The sequence below is a fragment of the Amblyomma mixtum genome, chromosome 10, assembly GCF_055824585.1.
Source record: "Amblyomma mixtum isolate Tamu chromosome 10, ASM5582458v1, whole genome shotgun sequence".
NCBI lineage: Eukaryota > Metazoa > Arthropoda > Arachnida > Ixodida > Ixodidae > Amblyomma > Amblyomma mixtum.
In genome coordinates, this window is record NC_143021.1 from 82151102 (window position 1) to 82167187 (window position 16086).

The following is a 16086-nucleotide window of genomic DNA, read 5'->3' on the forward strand; positions in this document are numbered from 1 at the left end:
GAACGGCATAAAACGGAATTGAAAGAGACCCGATGTCGTTGAAAACGCCGTTTTGGGCTTGGACTCCTCAGTCAATGGGATTTGCCAATATCCTTTGGCAAAGTCTACCTTTGAGAAGTATTTCTTCTCTCCAGCTGCAGCGAAGACCGCGTCTGCTCTGGGCATTGGCTCCTAATCGATAACCAGGACGTCGTTCAGGCGTCGGAAATCAATGCAAAGCCGGTTCGTGCCGTCAGGTTTCTTCACCAAGAGGACCGGTGAATTGTAGGGTGACTGGGACTTTTCGATTATTCCCAGTCGCTCCATCAGCTGCATCTCTCTTTCTACGGCTTCTCTCGTCGCAAACGGAAGTGGGTATTGTTTTAGGTGAACCGGAGTGCGGGTAGTGAGCTCTAACCGGCACTCGGCCCAGTCCGTCTTGCCTGGGACGTCGGAGAAGATGCGAGAGTGCTCTGATATCACTTCTCGGAGCTGTCTCCGTTGATCCGCCGTCAAATCATCAGAAAGCTTCACATCTCGCTCGCCTTCTGACTGTTCAAGCGCCGGAACAGGAATGGCTCCTTCGCTGTCCGATTCGGTGACGCCGCAGATCGCGTGGCACACGCGTTCTATTGGCTGGCTTTCCCGCTCTTCGTACTTTTTAAGCAGGTTGGCATGAAAAATCTTCCTCCCTCCGGCTGTCTCGATAACGTAGTCGGCCTCTCCTTTGTTCTCCTTGATCTCGAAGGGCCCCTTCCACTGAAGCAGTAGCTTGTTGTTGTCCGTAGGCAGCAATATCAGGACCTTGTCTCCCGGATCAAACATCCTCTCTCTGGTTTTCCGGTTGTACAGTTTTGCGTAGCGCGCCCCGGCCTTTTCGAGCTCCTCGTGCGCTAGCTTGCACGTGTCTTCCAGTCGATTACGGAGGTCAAAGACGTGCTGGTATGTGGTCTTCACCTCCTCGTCGAGGTGATGGTTTGTCCAGAGCTCCTTCAAAATGGCCAGGGGTCCCCTCACATGCCGCCCATACAAAAGCTCGAAGGGCGAAAAGCCCAAACTTGCCTGTGGGACCTCCCTGTATGAGAAGAGCAACGGCGCCAGATAGCGGTCCCAGTCTCGCGGCTTTTCGGCGCACATTCTCTTCAACATTAATTTCAGGGTGCCGTTGAATTTTTCGACCATCCCGTTCGCCATGGGGTGGTACGGCGTGGTATGCAGCTGGCGTATGGAGAGAAGTCGGGCCGCCTTCTTCATTAAGTCGGAAGTGAAATTGGTGCCTCGGTCGCTTAGGACTTCATTAGGGACTCGAAATCGAGAAAACATTTCGACCGGTGCCTCAGCGACCCTCTCAGTTTCCACGCTCGGCAGCGCTACGGCCTCTGGGTAACGGGTAGCATAATCCATTAAGGTCAGGATGTACCGGTTGCCATGTTTGGAAGGGGGCTGGATTGGGCCCACAATGTCTATGGCCACTCTTTTGAATGGCGTTTCGATGAGCGGCGTCCTCCCCAGCGGCACCCGGGCGACCCGGCCCTTCGGGATTGTCCTCTGGCAGATGTCACAGGAGGCGACAAATCGCTTCACGTCCGCGGTGATACCCGGCCAGAAAAAATCTTCCAAAATCCGGTCCTTCGTCTTTTGGGCGCCTAAATGTCCGGCCATTATTCCGTCGTGCGCAGTTTTCAGCACCGCCTCTCGATGACACTTTGGAACGACGAGCTGGCGCACGATCCGCCCAGTTTTCTCGGTGTAGATTCGGTACAGTACTTCATCCTCTTTCTGGAATTCTATTTTGCCTTGCGAACCCCTACACGTCACTTTCTTGCCAATTTGGGAGAAGCAGTGCTTGAGCGTCTGGTCCTGTGCTTGCTCCTCTGCATAACTCTTCCTGCTTGGCTCCACTGCGACGCCGGGGGTTTTAAGCGCTTGGAACTTCTCCTTGTTTTGCTCCCTTGCTTTCGCTCTTGTTACAACCGCTGCAACTTCCTCTTCAGCGAGCTCGTTGCTGACCGGTTGTTCAACCAATTCCTCCGGGTCATCTGGAGCTCTGGCGCCTTCTATGTTTCCGAGAATTAAGTCATACAGCGGCTCCTCCATGCAGAGCACCGATATAATCCCAGAAAAATACGGGGTGTCAATGTGAACCCGCGCCTCAGGCAGCATCTTAGCTGTTCCATCCACTAGATAAACTGGCCTCTTCTCTCCTGTGAGCTGGTCGTCATTGATGAGCTCTCGTCTCACGATCGCCGTATTGCATCCGGTATCCCGCAGTACCGATATGCTCTTGCCTGCCAACGTTCCAGCCACCACCGGCAGTCCTTCAACGAGGAATTTCGGTCGCGTCATCATGACCGCGTTCACAACGGGAATTTTATCCCCATTTTTGAGCTCCAGGTAGCCATCGCGAATGCTCTCCTCATTAACGTTCTTGGCGGGTGAGTAGACGCACGATGCCTGTGGCCTATCCTTTACCGCTGAGCGGCACGCATCCGCCTTGTGTCCCTTTCGCCCGCACTTGAAACAGGTGACGCTAGTACTGTTACTGGTGCGGGTACGGCACTGTGAAGCCTGGTGCCCAATGCGGTTGCAAAGGTAACAGCGAGGCGGTGCTAGTTGATTGATTCTCTTTCCTTCGCTTTCGGGCCTCCCGGCATCGTCTCGGCTGTCTTTCTTCAATTTGGAGAGATTCAGGCTTCCTTGCGCTTCTAAAAACTGATCAGCTAGGTCCAACATCTCTCCTAGCGATTTTGCCTTCCTCTCCTTCAGGTAAAGTGCCATGTTGGAATGACAGCCTTGTAGGAATCTTTCCTTAATGAGGAGCTCTCTGAGTTCCTGAAACTCTGTCTTGATGCCTGAAAGTTCGATCCAGCGGTCAAAATAGTGGCTGAGACGCGCTGAGAACTGAGCTGCAGTTTCGCCATCCGCCGGTTTTCCTGTATTGAATTTCTCTCGAAATCCTTCTGCGGTGAAACGAAATCTCTTCAAAAGGGCGGTTTTCACCTTCGTATAATCCGCTGCATCACCCGGCGGCAAACGCCCATAAACACTAAGGGCTTCCCCACTCAGACAAGTAGCTAGCGCTGTCGACCACTGGTTCTCCGGCCACTTCTGGCTCTTCGCAATGCTTTCAAATCGTCTGATATACGCATCTAAATCATCCTTCCGGTCGTCAAATGGGATCAGGAGTTTACTTGTGTTTAACTTCAAATCACCTTTGTCCTGGCTCCCTTCTTTCTCTCTTGTCTCTTTCTCTAGTCGCTGACTCTCTATCTTTAAACGCATAATCTCTATCTGACGTTCGTCAGCTGCCTTCGCGGCCGCGCGCTCCGCCTCTGCGGCCGCGCGCTCCTGCTCCGCTCTCTCTCGGGCAAACGCCCGCTCTTCGCGCTGCTTATCTTCGGCCCATTTACGCTCGTCGCGCAGCTTATCTTCGACCCATTTTCTGAGCTCAGCGTTTGTCAGCCCCAACTGGCTACCCATAGCTATCAACCTTTCCAAATCCATGCTTCTTTCTCCAAGCACACTTTCAATAACACAGCTACAAGCTCAGCACAAAGCAAATCCTATTGATACACGACACCTCTATAAAGTCGGCACAGTTCAACACCTCAAAAAGTCTCTCTCAGTTCACCACGTTCCCTTCGCATCACACGTCCTGTCGCGGACGCCAGTTAATTGTCACGGGTTCGGCGACTAGTCGACATCATCACCGAATCCGGACAATGAGGGGGTGGTCGTTTGATGCCCGGCGTAGCCGGTAAGCAAACGCAGTGACTGAGACCGAGGCGTGTTAAGGGGTAACAACAACAAAAACAACGTTTATAGCTTCGATTGAACAATGCGGCAGCTTTCACAGACTCGTAATTTACATTCTACAAAACAATTGCGGAAAGCACATAAGAGTAAACACACTGAATTAAGTTATACATTGAATATTTCTACACAGGTCAGAACACAAGTGAGAGGCCAATTAGATACAGTCGATCAAAAGTCAGGAGGTGAACAAACTTACAGTAAACCGGGAAGCGCGGCTGCAGTCCATCCCAAACACGCAGTCAGTGCGGCCCCCGAAGGCGACGTCCGTCCAGGGCAGCTTGCGGTTTCGAGGATGCGGTGCGGCGGCTCGGCGACCCGGGAGTTCGCGGCGGCAGCGTTTCCACCGACGAGCGGACTGAAGTTTGATTGATTGATTATTACTTTGGGGTATTCTTGGGAGGGGGTACTGGTCCCGACGTATGTTGGCCAGTTGGTGGCATCACTCTTGGGGACCAGGGGAAGGGGTAGGGGGATGTAGGGAGGGGAAGTTCGTTTCCATACGGCCCCCTTTTGAAGCCCTCGAGCGCTAGCGAGCGAGCACTCGCGGCGCCACAGCGTCGGCGTCGAAAAAACAAAACACCAAAAAGCGCAACGAGAGCACGTAGGCACCTACACTTTGACTCTGCATGGCCGCCATCTTGGAGGAGGAAAAAATTAACGCACAACTAAAAAGAAGCCCCAGGCTTCGACTCTGGATTCGGTGACCTTGGAAACGAAAAAAAGTAAAACACAACCAAAAAGGCAGTCACGTAGGCCGCAACTTCTTTCCCGCTAATGGTCAGCTCTAGACTTCGGCAGTATCGGGGACGAGTTTGAGCCGCCTCCGCTTTCGCAACGCGAGGGGTGGTCTACATAACTGAAAAAAGCGTGCATGCATTCTTGCTCTTCCCGAGACACATACAAAGAAACGCGGACGCATTAGTTTTATACAAACAAAAGTAATTTACAGGTTGCCGCCACTTCTGTGACAATGTGCCTCGACACACTTATGCGCTTCGCTTTGCGCGATAGTGATGCCACGCACATTTCTCTAGCTCCGATTGTGACACTAGCTTCAAGGCTAACAACGCTACTGACGTTGCTGCTGTCAATGTGCCGGTGAAGCTGATGCTTCCTACGGCGGCAACTACTTCTCGCGCGCTTGCCCTTTCTCTCTTTTCGGCAGCGCCCGTCTTTCTTATGCCTGCCTTTCATCTTTCGGCGGCACCACTCTCTCTTGAGCTTGCCTTTACTGTCCTTTCGGCGGAAGCACTGTTTGTCTATCACCTTGCGGTGATAGCTAGCTCACTTTTCGGAACTGGCTGTTACTTTCCTTCCGGTTGCAGCTTTCTTTCTTGTGCTTTCCTTTCATTTTCTCCCGTGGACGCACATGCTGCTTCCGTAGCCTAGGTTCCTGCTCTCTGATAATGCCGCTCTGATTGTTAGCCGATTCACCTGCGCTACCTAGATCAGGCCTGTCTTTAGCGCCTTTACTAGCGTCCTCCAAACTGCGTTCTTCCTCGTCAGCCTCTACGAGTGCACATTCGTCCTCATCTTTCTTGGATGGAACGACGTCTACAGCTACCATGTCGTCTGGGAGGTTCTGTACTCCACTGTACTCCACTGTCGTCCAGCACCTTAGCTTCTACAGGCGTGGACGAACCAGTGTTTTCTCCTGACATTAGTGTTGACACGCAGCTCGCGTCGTGCTCCTGACGGGTTTCAGCCGATTGCGGATGAGGGTCGGCTCTGCACTCAGTCGCTATGTTCCCGCTACTGCAGCTGCTTTCTGGAATGCCGTAAAGCTCAGAGCAGTGCGAAAGCACGGGACTCGTTTCGCATCGCTCGTCAGAGACACCAACGCACAACTCAGCGTCCGCAAACTCTACATGCACCCTCTTCCGTTGATCGTAAATGTCGGGTTTCTGCATTTCTGCCGAACGCGCTGCACAACACGGTGTGCCGTTCTCGTTTACTTCCGCAGGCGTTTATATTAATGTCCAGACGGACGTCCTCTCTGCCCTGTTCGGCAACTTCTCCTGCTTTCGACACGCTAGGAGATCCGCTTTCCGGTAACTCCGCCACAACTTCAATGGGCGACACCTCTGTAAGTGCATCGTCCGATGCTGTGACTACGTTATCGGATGATTTAGAGGTTTCCTCGGTTGGCGAATGCGGGGCAATTCGCACTGTTACAGCAGCAGTTACATCTGCCACGTACGGACTACCTTCCTCTGTGCCGCATTGGCAGGGCTGCTCTACTGCGACACACTCTACCTCTGTGTGACGATCTTCCGACCCTTCAGCATTTTCGAGCCACTCTAAAATGTCGGCTTTAAACTGGTAGGGAAAATCGTAGAACGATGGGGTACTATTCTCTCGCAGGTACCTTTGGCGAAGGTCTAGCGGTGACACGTTATATCTCGTCAGTAAGAAGCTTTTCAGCTCATCGTAGTCCGCCAAGCCGCCGTCCAACAGGCGCTTGACAACGTCATACCCTTCGCTAGAAAGCAGGGCTACCAACTTCTGTGCCCAACCATTCCGCTCAACGCGCTTTCTCTCGCAGACGCGCACGAACTCCGCCAAATATTTCGCCATATCTTCGGCGATCACGAAGGGCCGCGGCCTATCTCTCAGCTGCTGACCGTGGGTCTCATGCAGAGCGGACAATGTTCTATATCTCTCGAATCCGATCTCGTGCGCTTCAAGCTCCAGGTCCATCAGTTTCTTAGCGCGAGCACGCCGTTTTATCTGAAGCTGCCTCTGTTTTTCTGCCTCTTCGGCCTCGCGCTCACGGCATTGTTTGATCGCCTCCCAGGCCTCATTGGCTTCCTCAGCCGTTACATTCTCCTTCCGCATGATCTCAAGAATCGCATGCTTTCGTTTTGCGGGGCCCAAATCAATGCCCAACTCTTCAAAAAATTCAATGAGTTGCTTCACTTTAAAGTTCTCCATCGCACACAATAGCCTCTTGTAGTTTGCCCTTTTCTTAGAATTGCCTAGCCGTTCACTACTATAGCGCTACTAGCACGACACGCGCAAGTAATTCTTTCCAACAACGCCTCGTTTACTCCCTCTGCACCAGCTTTCGTTTCAAAGCGCTCCGACTTGGCTCGAAACAGCAAAGCTCTCACCAGTGCAACACACAGCCCTACTCTAGACTACAATCACGTGTGCTAGAGCAGTCTGGCGAATTAAGGGGAAAACATCAGGCACTCACCGCGCCGAGGTAGCTAACGCCGGTCGATCCCGCAGCTGCCATCCACTGTTGGGACTGGCATCCCACCGCTGCCACCACTGTTGGGACTGGGAGTCCGAGACAGGAAACGGTCGGGGCGACGGTGAGTCAAATGAATTTTATGTACAGTATGTATAAGGGCTTTTACATGATACAAGGGCCAAGAGCACCACGGGCTAGCACAAAGAAGGAGGGCGGCCCCGGCGGCGAGCGTAGCTCCGGCGTGATGGCTCTTCTGCTGCCCGTCTGCTCGGGTTCAGCGCGGCTCCGTTTTTATAGCCGCCGGTGTCCGTTGCGGCAGCCAGCAGTTCAAATCCTCCAATCAGGTCACGGCACTGGCTACCGTTCAAATCAGACGAATGGGCGAGAGGCGGGCGGCCGGCAAGCGTCGTAGGAGTTCGCACCGACGGTGAGGAGGGGAGGAGGAAGGGTCCGTGCCAGGCGCCGGCGAGGCGGATGATTCACGCTGCAAGCCGCGACATGTCCGAGAGAGTCTGGGCCTACTTTGAGCGACAGCGGGCGCGCAGCGCTGGTTTCCAGAGAGGCCAGCCAGCGAAATGTAGGCGCCAGCACAACACTAGCAAGTAGTGGGATGACATCCTTTTAGTGAACGCGATCTCGCAGGTTGAACTCATAGCCGAACTGGTCGCCTTTCAGCAGAAACGAAAAGCTAAAAGGCTTGAGTATTTCACGGCGTGTGTTTTGAAGACTATAAGCGTCCTAAACTAATATGTTCTTACCGAATGCATTTCTAATAGTGTATAGGTATGTTTTGGGATGACGAACAATCAATGGCCAATTAAGACCGGTTGAATTTCGCTCTTACTGCTGGAGCAGAAGATAACGCGCGAACCACGTGGTAACTTACAGGGCAAAACACTTGTCATGACAACCAGGCTGAAGAAGCGATGAGGGATAGATGAGGTTATGAGATGAGATTTACAAACTTTCGCGAGCTTTTGTGGCTATTTCATTTTATTTATTTATTTACAAATACTGCTATCCCATGAGCTGGTACAATGCAGGAGTGGTACAGAGGATGGAAAACATAGATAAAACAGTAGGAAAGTGCATAATTACAAGAGTGAATCAGAGATTTTACATAAACAATAATGTGGAATAATAAGAAAATACATTTTTAGAAATCTACTCCACCCTGGGGGATTCCCCTAGACATTTGACCAAGAAAATACATCATTAGGCAATTCTTGCGCAAAGCGGTCAACAGACATCTGGCGTAATGTAACATCCAGATCATTCCATAGTTCGACTGTCGAAGGAAAAAATGAATATTTGAAACAGTCTAAAAATGGCATAAACGGCACAATGTTAAGCGGGTTGGTACGGCGAGTGACCCGCTTACGAGACGTTCACGAGACGTTCCGGTCAGCTGATCAAAAAGAAAACCAATCGCGCTTTAGTTTGTGAATTTTCTCACATGAGAAAAATATAGGTATAATATAAAAGCTACGTTTTTGGGGCTTAAGGGCCCAAGGGGAGTCAGGCTGTGAGAGGCACCGAAACAGAGGGCTCCGGATCATTTCGACCACCTGGGTTTCTTCAACGAGCAATGATACTGCAAAGTACATGACTGTCATGCTTGCCGCCTAAATAGAAATACGGCCGCCGAGGCTAGGAGCAAACCCTGGTTCCCCGGCTCAGTAATCAAGCGCCTTGACCAGTAAGCCACCGCGGCGTGGAAATAAGGAAATAAATAAGTCAATGAATAAAGGTTAGTTTTTTCTCAGCGAGTACTATAACCCATAGCTCATCCGTGTCGCTGCTCCAATACCGCAGTTGTGTACTTCACTCTGCATTAGTGAATGAAAAGTCGGACACCAGCCGTTTCTGTACGGACCCAAGCCCGACTCGTTTCCGCACCTTTAAGCCCGAGCCCGGCCCGGGCCCGCAACTTCAGGCTAGAGCCCGGCCCAGGCCCGGCATAACAAATCATGTCGCGGCCTGGACCGACCCGCGGGCTGGGCCGGGCCCGGGCTTTCGGGCCGGGCCGAGCCCGTACAGTGTACTAAGTGTAGCTGCCACCGCCGACGCGAGCGCGCGCTCGTTCTGCCGCTACTGTGTGACGTCATGGTCGCTATGCACAGCTGCGCTCCCCCCCCCCCCCCAATGGCGCGCCGGTTGCTAAGGAGGGGAGGAGGTTGTTCTTTTACTTTCTCCTTTCAAAGCTCCCGCTCCACTGCTACCATTACTTTCGCCGTTTAAGGGGTGTCCACTGCTGGTTACGACGGGCGACGTCGACGCCGCGAAATGCAGAAACGGAAGCGGCGGCTGAAGCGAGCCAATAGCAGCGCAGAAAGCCCGCTCTTTCGGTTTGACCGCCTCTGCCTGCCTGCCCTACTCTATCTCTTTCATTCCCCTTTCCCTTCCCAGTGCACTGCAGCGATCGTGACCCTACATAGGAGACAACAGCAAGCACTGCACGAACAATTCTTCACCAAACAAGAACCACTAATCGCCTCTGCCTGCCGCCACCAACATGGCCGCCATGGCCGACGACCTACGGAGTGATTTTGGCACGGAAATGTTATTTTCGTGAAAATAAACGCTTGATCAGACATGTAATGTCGTTTTTTTTTTTTAAGAACACGGCCAAATCTTCGATCGGAATGCCTCGCGTTTCCGTCCTGAAGCGAATGTGTCGAAGAAAACCACAACCGATGTTATCCGCAGCCGAGCGGGCGTCGAAAGGTACGGGACGGCAAGCTTTCGGGCACGCAAATTCTAATAGATACGTATGCACGCGTGATAAAATTCGTACAATGGTGTCGAAGTGAACACTTTCGCGTTTTTAACAGAAGGGTCAGCGTCGCTGCTCTCGCAGACCTCGTCGCTTAGTGGTGTTTGCCATTTGTTGATCACATTTGCTTTCGCGTCGAGGGATACGCGGCGGCGCGCCGCCGCTTCTACGCTCCGTGTATCTGCAGCCGGGCGTGGCGTCGCAGTGACGTTTTCTGCCGCGCTAATATCGTCAAAAAAAAAAACGTCGCATGTATCTCGGGCTCAAGAGCTGCGCTCTAAAATGATGTTTTTGTCATCAGGTTTATTTCTTGATTTGAATAGTCTCCAACCAATACAACTGGCATACATACTGGATGTTTTTTTTAGAAGGTCCAAAATTTTCAAAGAAAGGTAAATTCCTTTAGATTTATTTTAACCCTGTGGCTATACTGAGGGCTACGGCGGACACCAGGTAAGAGGCAAACTACTTTAATTAGTTCGCTAATTAACTGATTACGTTAATTAACTTTTATAATTGTTATTTTAGGGGATATGTTGTATTAGCAGAATTGGAGAGCGTCTTCCAAACAGTCCAGCCAAGAAAAAAGATTTTCATGAAAAAATTTTTTGCGCGCGTAACGAAGCGAGAAAAAGTCTCCCTGGTAGGCAGCTTCACACTGTAACACAATCTGTGAGCGCTCGCTCCGCCCTGCACTTTGTTTCAATGCGTTTTTGTTCCAGCGCGGTATTCCGTGAGGCTGCGGAGCGAAGCGAGATGAGCAGCGATAGCGCAGGCCGCCAGTCCGGGACGCTTGACGCAAAGCGCAGGGCGGAGTGAACTACGTCAGAGGCGCTCCCGCCGCTGCCTTACGGTGTGAAGATGCCTTCCAGGGTGACTTTTTCGCGCCTCGTAAAGTGCGTGAAAATTTTTTAATTAAAATTGTTTTTTCTTGGTCGGACTGTTTAGAGGACGATCTCCAATTCTGCGAATACAACATATCCCCTAAAACAAAAATTAGAAAAGTTAATTAACATATTTAGTTAATCAGCGAACTAATTAAAACAGTTTTCCTCTTGCCTGGTGCCCGCCGTAGCCTCCAGTATAGCCCCAGTGCTAAAATAAATCTAAAGCAATTTACCTTTTTTTTTAAATTTTGGACCTTCTAAAAAAAACACCCGGTATAATACTGACGCGTATGCGGGCAGACTGCTAACGAATTGAACAAAATCATCGAGACTGCCCGGAGGTAGGCGATAAGCTGTGACAATTATTGACCCAGAACATTTGAGAGTCAACGACTCATGATGGTGGGTTATTTGTGAGAATTCTGGAATATCATACTGCAGCTGGTTATTTAAATAGAGTAAAATTCCGCCACCACCCTGGTCCTTTCGGTAAACACATTAAGACTGGTAGCCATTGATGTTAACCGTACCATGTGTACTTGAGAACCACGTCTCCGTAAAAGCAAGCATGTAAAACCTATGATCCAGTGAATCTAGAGCTGTAACGATGTCAAATTGTGTTTTCTTCGAACTTCTAATGTTGACATGAAAAACGGACACACTGTCATTAGGGTTAAAAGAAGTTTTGCACAAGACAGAGCTGAAGTACACGCTATCGTGATACACGTCGTCGCGAAGGCTAGCCATCAGCGTGCAAAGGGAACAGATGGCACATTTTCAAAAGGCGCAGCAGCTCATGCTATCAGATCAAGGTCCTCGTAGCACTGTATGCGGATGACCCGTGCGCCTGACGCCTTGCGCACGAACAGCTTGCCGCCCCTTTGCCAAGCGCACTGATAACCTTTTTATTTTGCTGTATCCTTCATAGCCCACAATAGTCTACTTTTCTGCTGTAAGATTGTCCAGAAAGAACACTTCGGAATTACTGTCCAGCAGAACACCCCTATTTGACATCCAAGAGTCTCGCATGACATGTGAGACGAAGTGAACAAGCACTACGGGGTTTTAACAGCGATGCTGTTTAAGCCGGAGATTGTTCCATTAGTCGTACGCAGCGGCATGTTCGCCATGCGCAGCGGTGGCTGTGTTCGCAGTACTGAGGTCACCCAAGGACACCTAACGCCCCCTACTACTATTGTATTAGTTGTCCGCTGCGACAGGGGATGTTAGGCGCCCGTGGGTGACCTCCTTACTGCGAACCACGGTGACTGCGCCGTATCATGGGGGCTGCCATCTTTGATCACGTGTTCACGCCGCCATTAGACGCCTCCTGACTGCTCGACGCGCGCCTCGTCGCGAAGGCTGCTGCATCTGATGCTTCGGTTCCGACAGGCAGTGTTCCGGCTGATACGGTTGTAAAGGAGTGGCAAGACACTATGGTTTGGCCAAAGCTTCGAAAGACATGTGATAAGCCTAATTTGTTCACTTCAGATATGAAAACGTGATCGTACTTCATGTCGCAGCGAGCCGCTCAGCTCTCCCTCTTCGAGCTCCTAAGAGTGTGGCGAGGCAAGAAGAACCGCACTGTCCCCGAGGAAGAAAACCTGAGGCTAAACGTCCGACCCGAGGGACAACTAATCCCGGAAAAACACCCATCAGGATATTAGGAATGTAGATACAATCGAACCAAAGGTGCACCCACACCCTAACAATACTTAAAACAGCAACCAACCAAGTGGCCCGCATGATAACAAGGACTTCGAGGATAAGACTCGGCATGAAAGAGGCAGACGCGCTAAATCTGGTCAGAAGCCTGGTGGTCAGCAGAGTAACATACAGCCTCCCATACTACCACTGCACAAGAAACGAAACGCAACAAGCGGACGCAATCCTGAGGAAATTCCTCAAGGCGCTTCACCTGCCACAATCAACATCAACCGACAAACTACTGGCTCTGGGGCTACACAACAGTCTCGAAGAACTCCAAGAAGCGCAACTAATAGCGCAAATCCAAAGACTAAAACTATAGGCAACGGGCAGAAGACTCCTGAGCAGATACGGCGGGGAAGCTACGATAACGGAGACACAAAGCACGGAGACGATACCGGACGAATACAGAAACGCCATCAAAGTAGCATCGATACCCAGGAATATGGACCCGAACATACACATAGTTCGAAGAGAAGCAAGAGGAGAGTATGTACAAAGAACACTGGCAACTAGAAACGACAAAGTGTACGTAGACGCCGCTATATACACTGAGGACAGAAACCACAAGAAAAGCAAAGCGGCAACGGTGAACAACTCGGACCTAAAAGAATTCACTAGCGCATCAATCCTGAACGGTGTGGTAGTCGAAGCCGAAGAGGCAGCCGTGGCTTTAGTGGCAGCGGAGGGCTACCGATCCAACAGGTCCTTAACCATACTCACAGACTCACAAGCTGCATGCCGCAACTACCTAAACGGCGGAATCAGCCACAGCGCGCTCCGCATTCTCCGCTCAAGTGGCAAAACCGAAAACAGCCAGGGCAAACCCACGATAGTTTGGGTGCCTGGACATACCCACATTACGGGAAATCAGGAGGCGGATAGGATAGCTCGAAGGTACACAACAAACCGAGCATCCAACAATCCCGACCCCGCTGGGGAACCCGAGCCGGTAGCCCAAAGCCATGCAGAGATTCTAAACTACTACAGAGGGATCAGACGAAGATACCCGCCCCCACACAAACAACTCTACCTCTCCGTGGTTTACCAAAACCCTACGCTGCTTATGCAACTAAAAGAAGCGTATTTTTCGTCGCGCTAAAGCATCTAACCTTCCTGAACGCTGGGCAGCATATCGCATTCCTGCGGAATATCTAATGGCTGTTAAAGATACAAAAAAGAACTTTTTGACAACACACTCCCATCACTTCTGCAATCTAATCCGCGTAAATTCTGGAATATTGTTGGGGGCAAAGAAGATAAGGCAATTCAACTAACACTTTCTGACAATATTTCGATTCCTCCGAACCAGAGTTTTTCTGTTTTAAATGATGCGTTTGCTTCCGTTTTCCTTTCCAGCAAAATGGTAATATTGTACCGTCTGTAACTACTTTTTCTCATTTGCCAATGGACCCTACCAGTATTGACTACGTCAGCGTACAAAAGCTGGCTGGAAACTTGAAAATGTCTTCACCCGGTGACGATGCAATCAACTCTAAAATGCTGAAACTCACTGAACCCTACTCTTCTATTGTGCTTTCGATGCTTTTTTCTCAGTCTCTATGTTCCTCGGTACTTCCAGGCGATTGGAGAGTTGGCAAGGTTGTTCCAGTACCTAAATCAGGTAGCAGTCATTCCCCCGATAACTATCGTCCTATATCACTCACAAGAATACCATGTAAAATTTTGGAGCACATTATATACTCTCATCTGACTGATTTCCTCGAGTCTAATTCCTTCTTTTCAGCCGAACAACACAGTTTCAGGAAGACATTTTCATGTGAAACACAGCTTATATGTTATAGTAATGACCTTTTTGCGTACTCTGACTTGAACATTGATGTAGACTGTGTTTTTGGACTTCGCGAAAGCTTCCGATACTGTTTCCCACGATCTCCAGATTCTTAAACTTCACATGCTTAACATTGACCCTAACATACTGAACTGGATTAAAAGCTTCTTATTGAATCGTACCCAAAATGCCTCTGCTAACGATTGTTCCTCCTCTCACACCTCCGTGACATCCGGTGTACCCCAAGGGTCGGTACTGCGACCTCTTCTCTTCCTAATTTACATTAACGATATTCCTGAATGCATTTCTTAAAGACCAGCGGTTATCTTGCCTTCGCATTACATGCCCTGCCCAAGCCCATTTCTTCATCTTGATTTCACCTAAGATATAATTAACCCACGTTTGTTCCCTCACCCACTACGCCCTCTTCCGATCTCTTAACGTTACACCTATCATTTTTCTTTCCATAACTCGCTGCGTTGTCCTTAAATTAAGCTGTACTCTCTTGGTTAGCCCCAATGTTTCTGCCCCATAGGTGAGTAACGGTAAGATACAGCTGTTGTATACTTTTCTCTTGAGGGATACTGGCAAACTGCCATTCATGATCCGAGAGAACCTGCCATATGCGCTCCACCCTATTCTTATTCTTCTAGTTATTTCCCTCTCATGATCCGTATCTCCGGTCACAACCTGCGCTAAGTAGACATATTCTCTTACTACTTCCAACACCTCGCTACCAACTGCGAACTGCTGTTCCCTTGCTAGGTCTTTGAAGGTGGTTATAAAGGGTGCATGCGACTAAACGTTAATAAATGTAAAACGGTGCATGTATCACATCGCACTAACATCACTGCTAACAAGCGTACTTAAGTTCTTCACGACATTCCCCTTTAATACGTTAACTCCTACAAATACCTAGGTGTTCATATCTCACGTAACTTATCATGGGATAGACACGCCGAACATGTAACAAATAACGCCAACAGGACTCTTGGATACTTGCGCCGAAATTTCTCTACCGCACCTCCGCCGATAAAACTAACCCTTTATAAAACATTAGTGCGACCAAAGTTAGAATATGAATCTGCAGTTTGGGATCTTAATATAATCACTCTGATAAACACAGTAGAATCCATTGAAAATCATGCAGCACGTTTCATCTTATCTAACTATTCCCGTTACGCCAGCTTTACTTCTATGAAAAACACACCTTCCTTACCAGACCTTTATTCGCGCCGAAAGCGTTTTCGAGTGTGTCTTTTGCACCGACTGTATCATCATAACCCTCTATTAAAGGATCACCTTTTTGGAGCCCTTCATGCATTTCATCCCGTTCCGATCATATATTTCAAGTTGGTGTTCCATTTTCGAGAACAAAATTGTGTCATGATTCTTTTATTCCTAAAACCAGCGTTGACTGGAACGACCTTCCTCCCTCCATCGCTGCCATTACCGATGCTGAGAACTTCAGGAAAACTGTGTTTTCTGCCATCATATAACTTCAGTTTTGTATAACTATGCCCTGTATTTTTTTGTACGACTCCTTTCTGTAATGCCTTCGGGCCCGGAAAGTATTTGAAATAAAGAGAGAGAGAGAGAGAGAGAACAACTTTTATTTAGAAAGCCTGCAGAGTCGGTTAGGCTCCCTCCAAGCAGGGAGGACAAGCTTTTACCGCGACGCGGCCACTACGTCAATCTCGTGCGTTGTGCTCCTTGAGGTCTTGTTACGTCCCTCGCTACTTCCGCGGGTTCGAGAGGGCCGCCGCCCCCTTCCTGGGGGTGCCGCCCCCCTCTCCTCGGTTTCGCTCGGTCGCTGCCTCTCGAGAGCTGCCGAGACCTGCTGGACGGCCTTGAGTTGTGTCTTTTGATCACAGCTCCTCGTTGCAGCCTCTAGCTGCGGCGGGATCGTCGTCTTCTCGCTGGCTTCGCG

At 50.0% G+C, this 16086-nt stretch overlaps 1 protein-coding gene across 1 annotated transcript in view; it reads right to left on the reverse strand.

The window, feature by feature from the left end:
• LOC149326287 (uncharacterized) overlaps positions 1-16086 on the reverse strand; it is a 69224-nt gene that overhangs the window by 44370 nt on the left and 8768 nt on the right. Inside the window, exon 2 of the mRNA XM_089564530.1 lies at positions 638-3311. Coding sequence (XP_089420656.1) covers positions 638-3311 — 2674 coding nt within the window. The remainder of the gene's footprint in view (positions 1-637; positions 3312-16086) is intronic.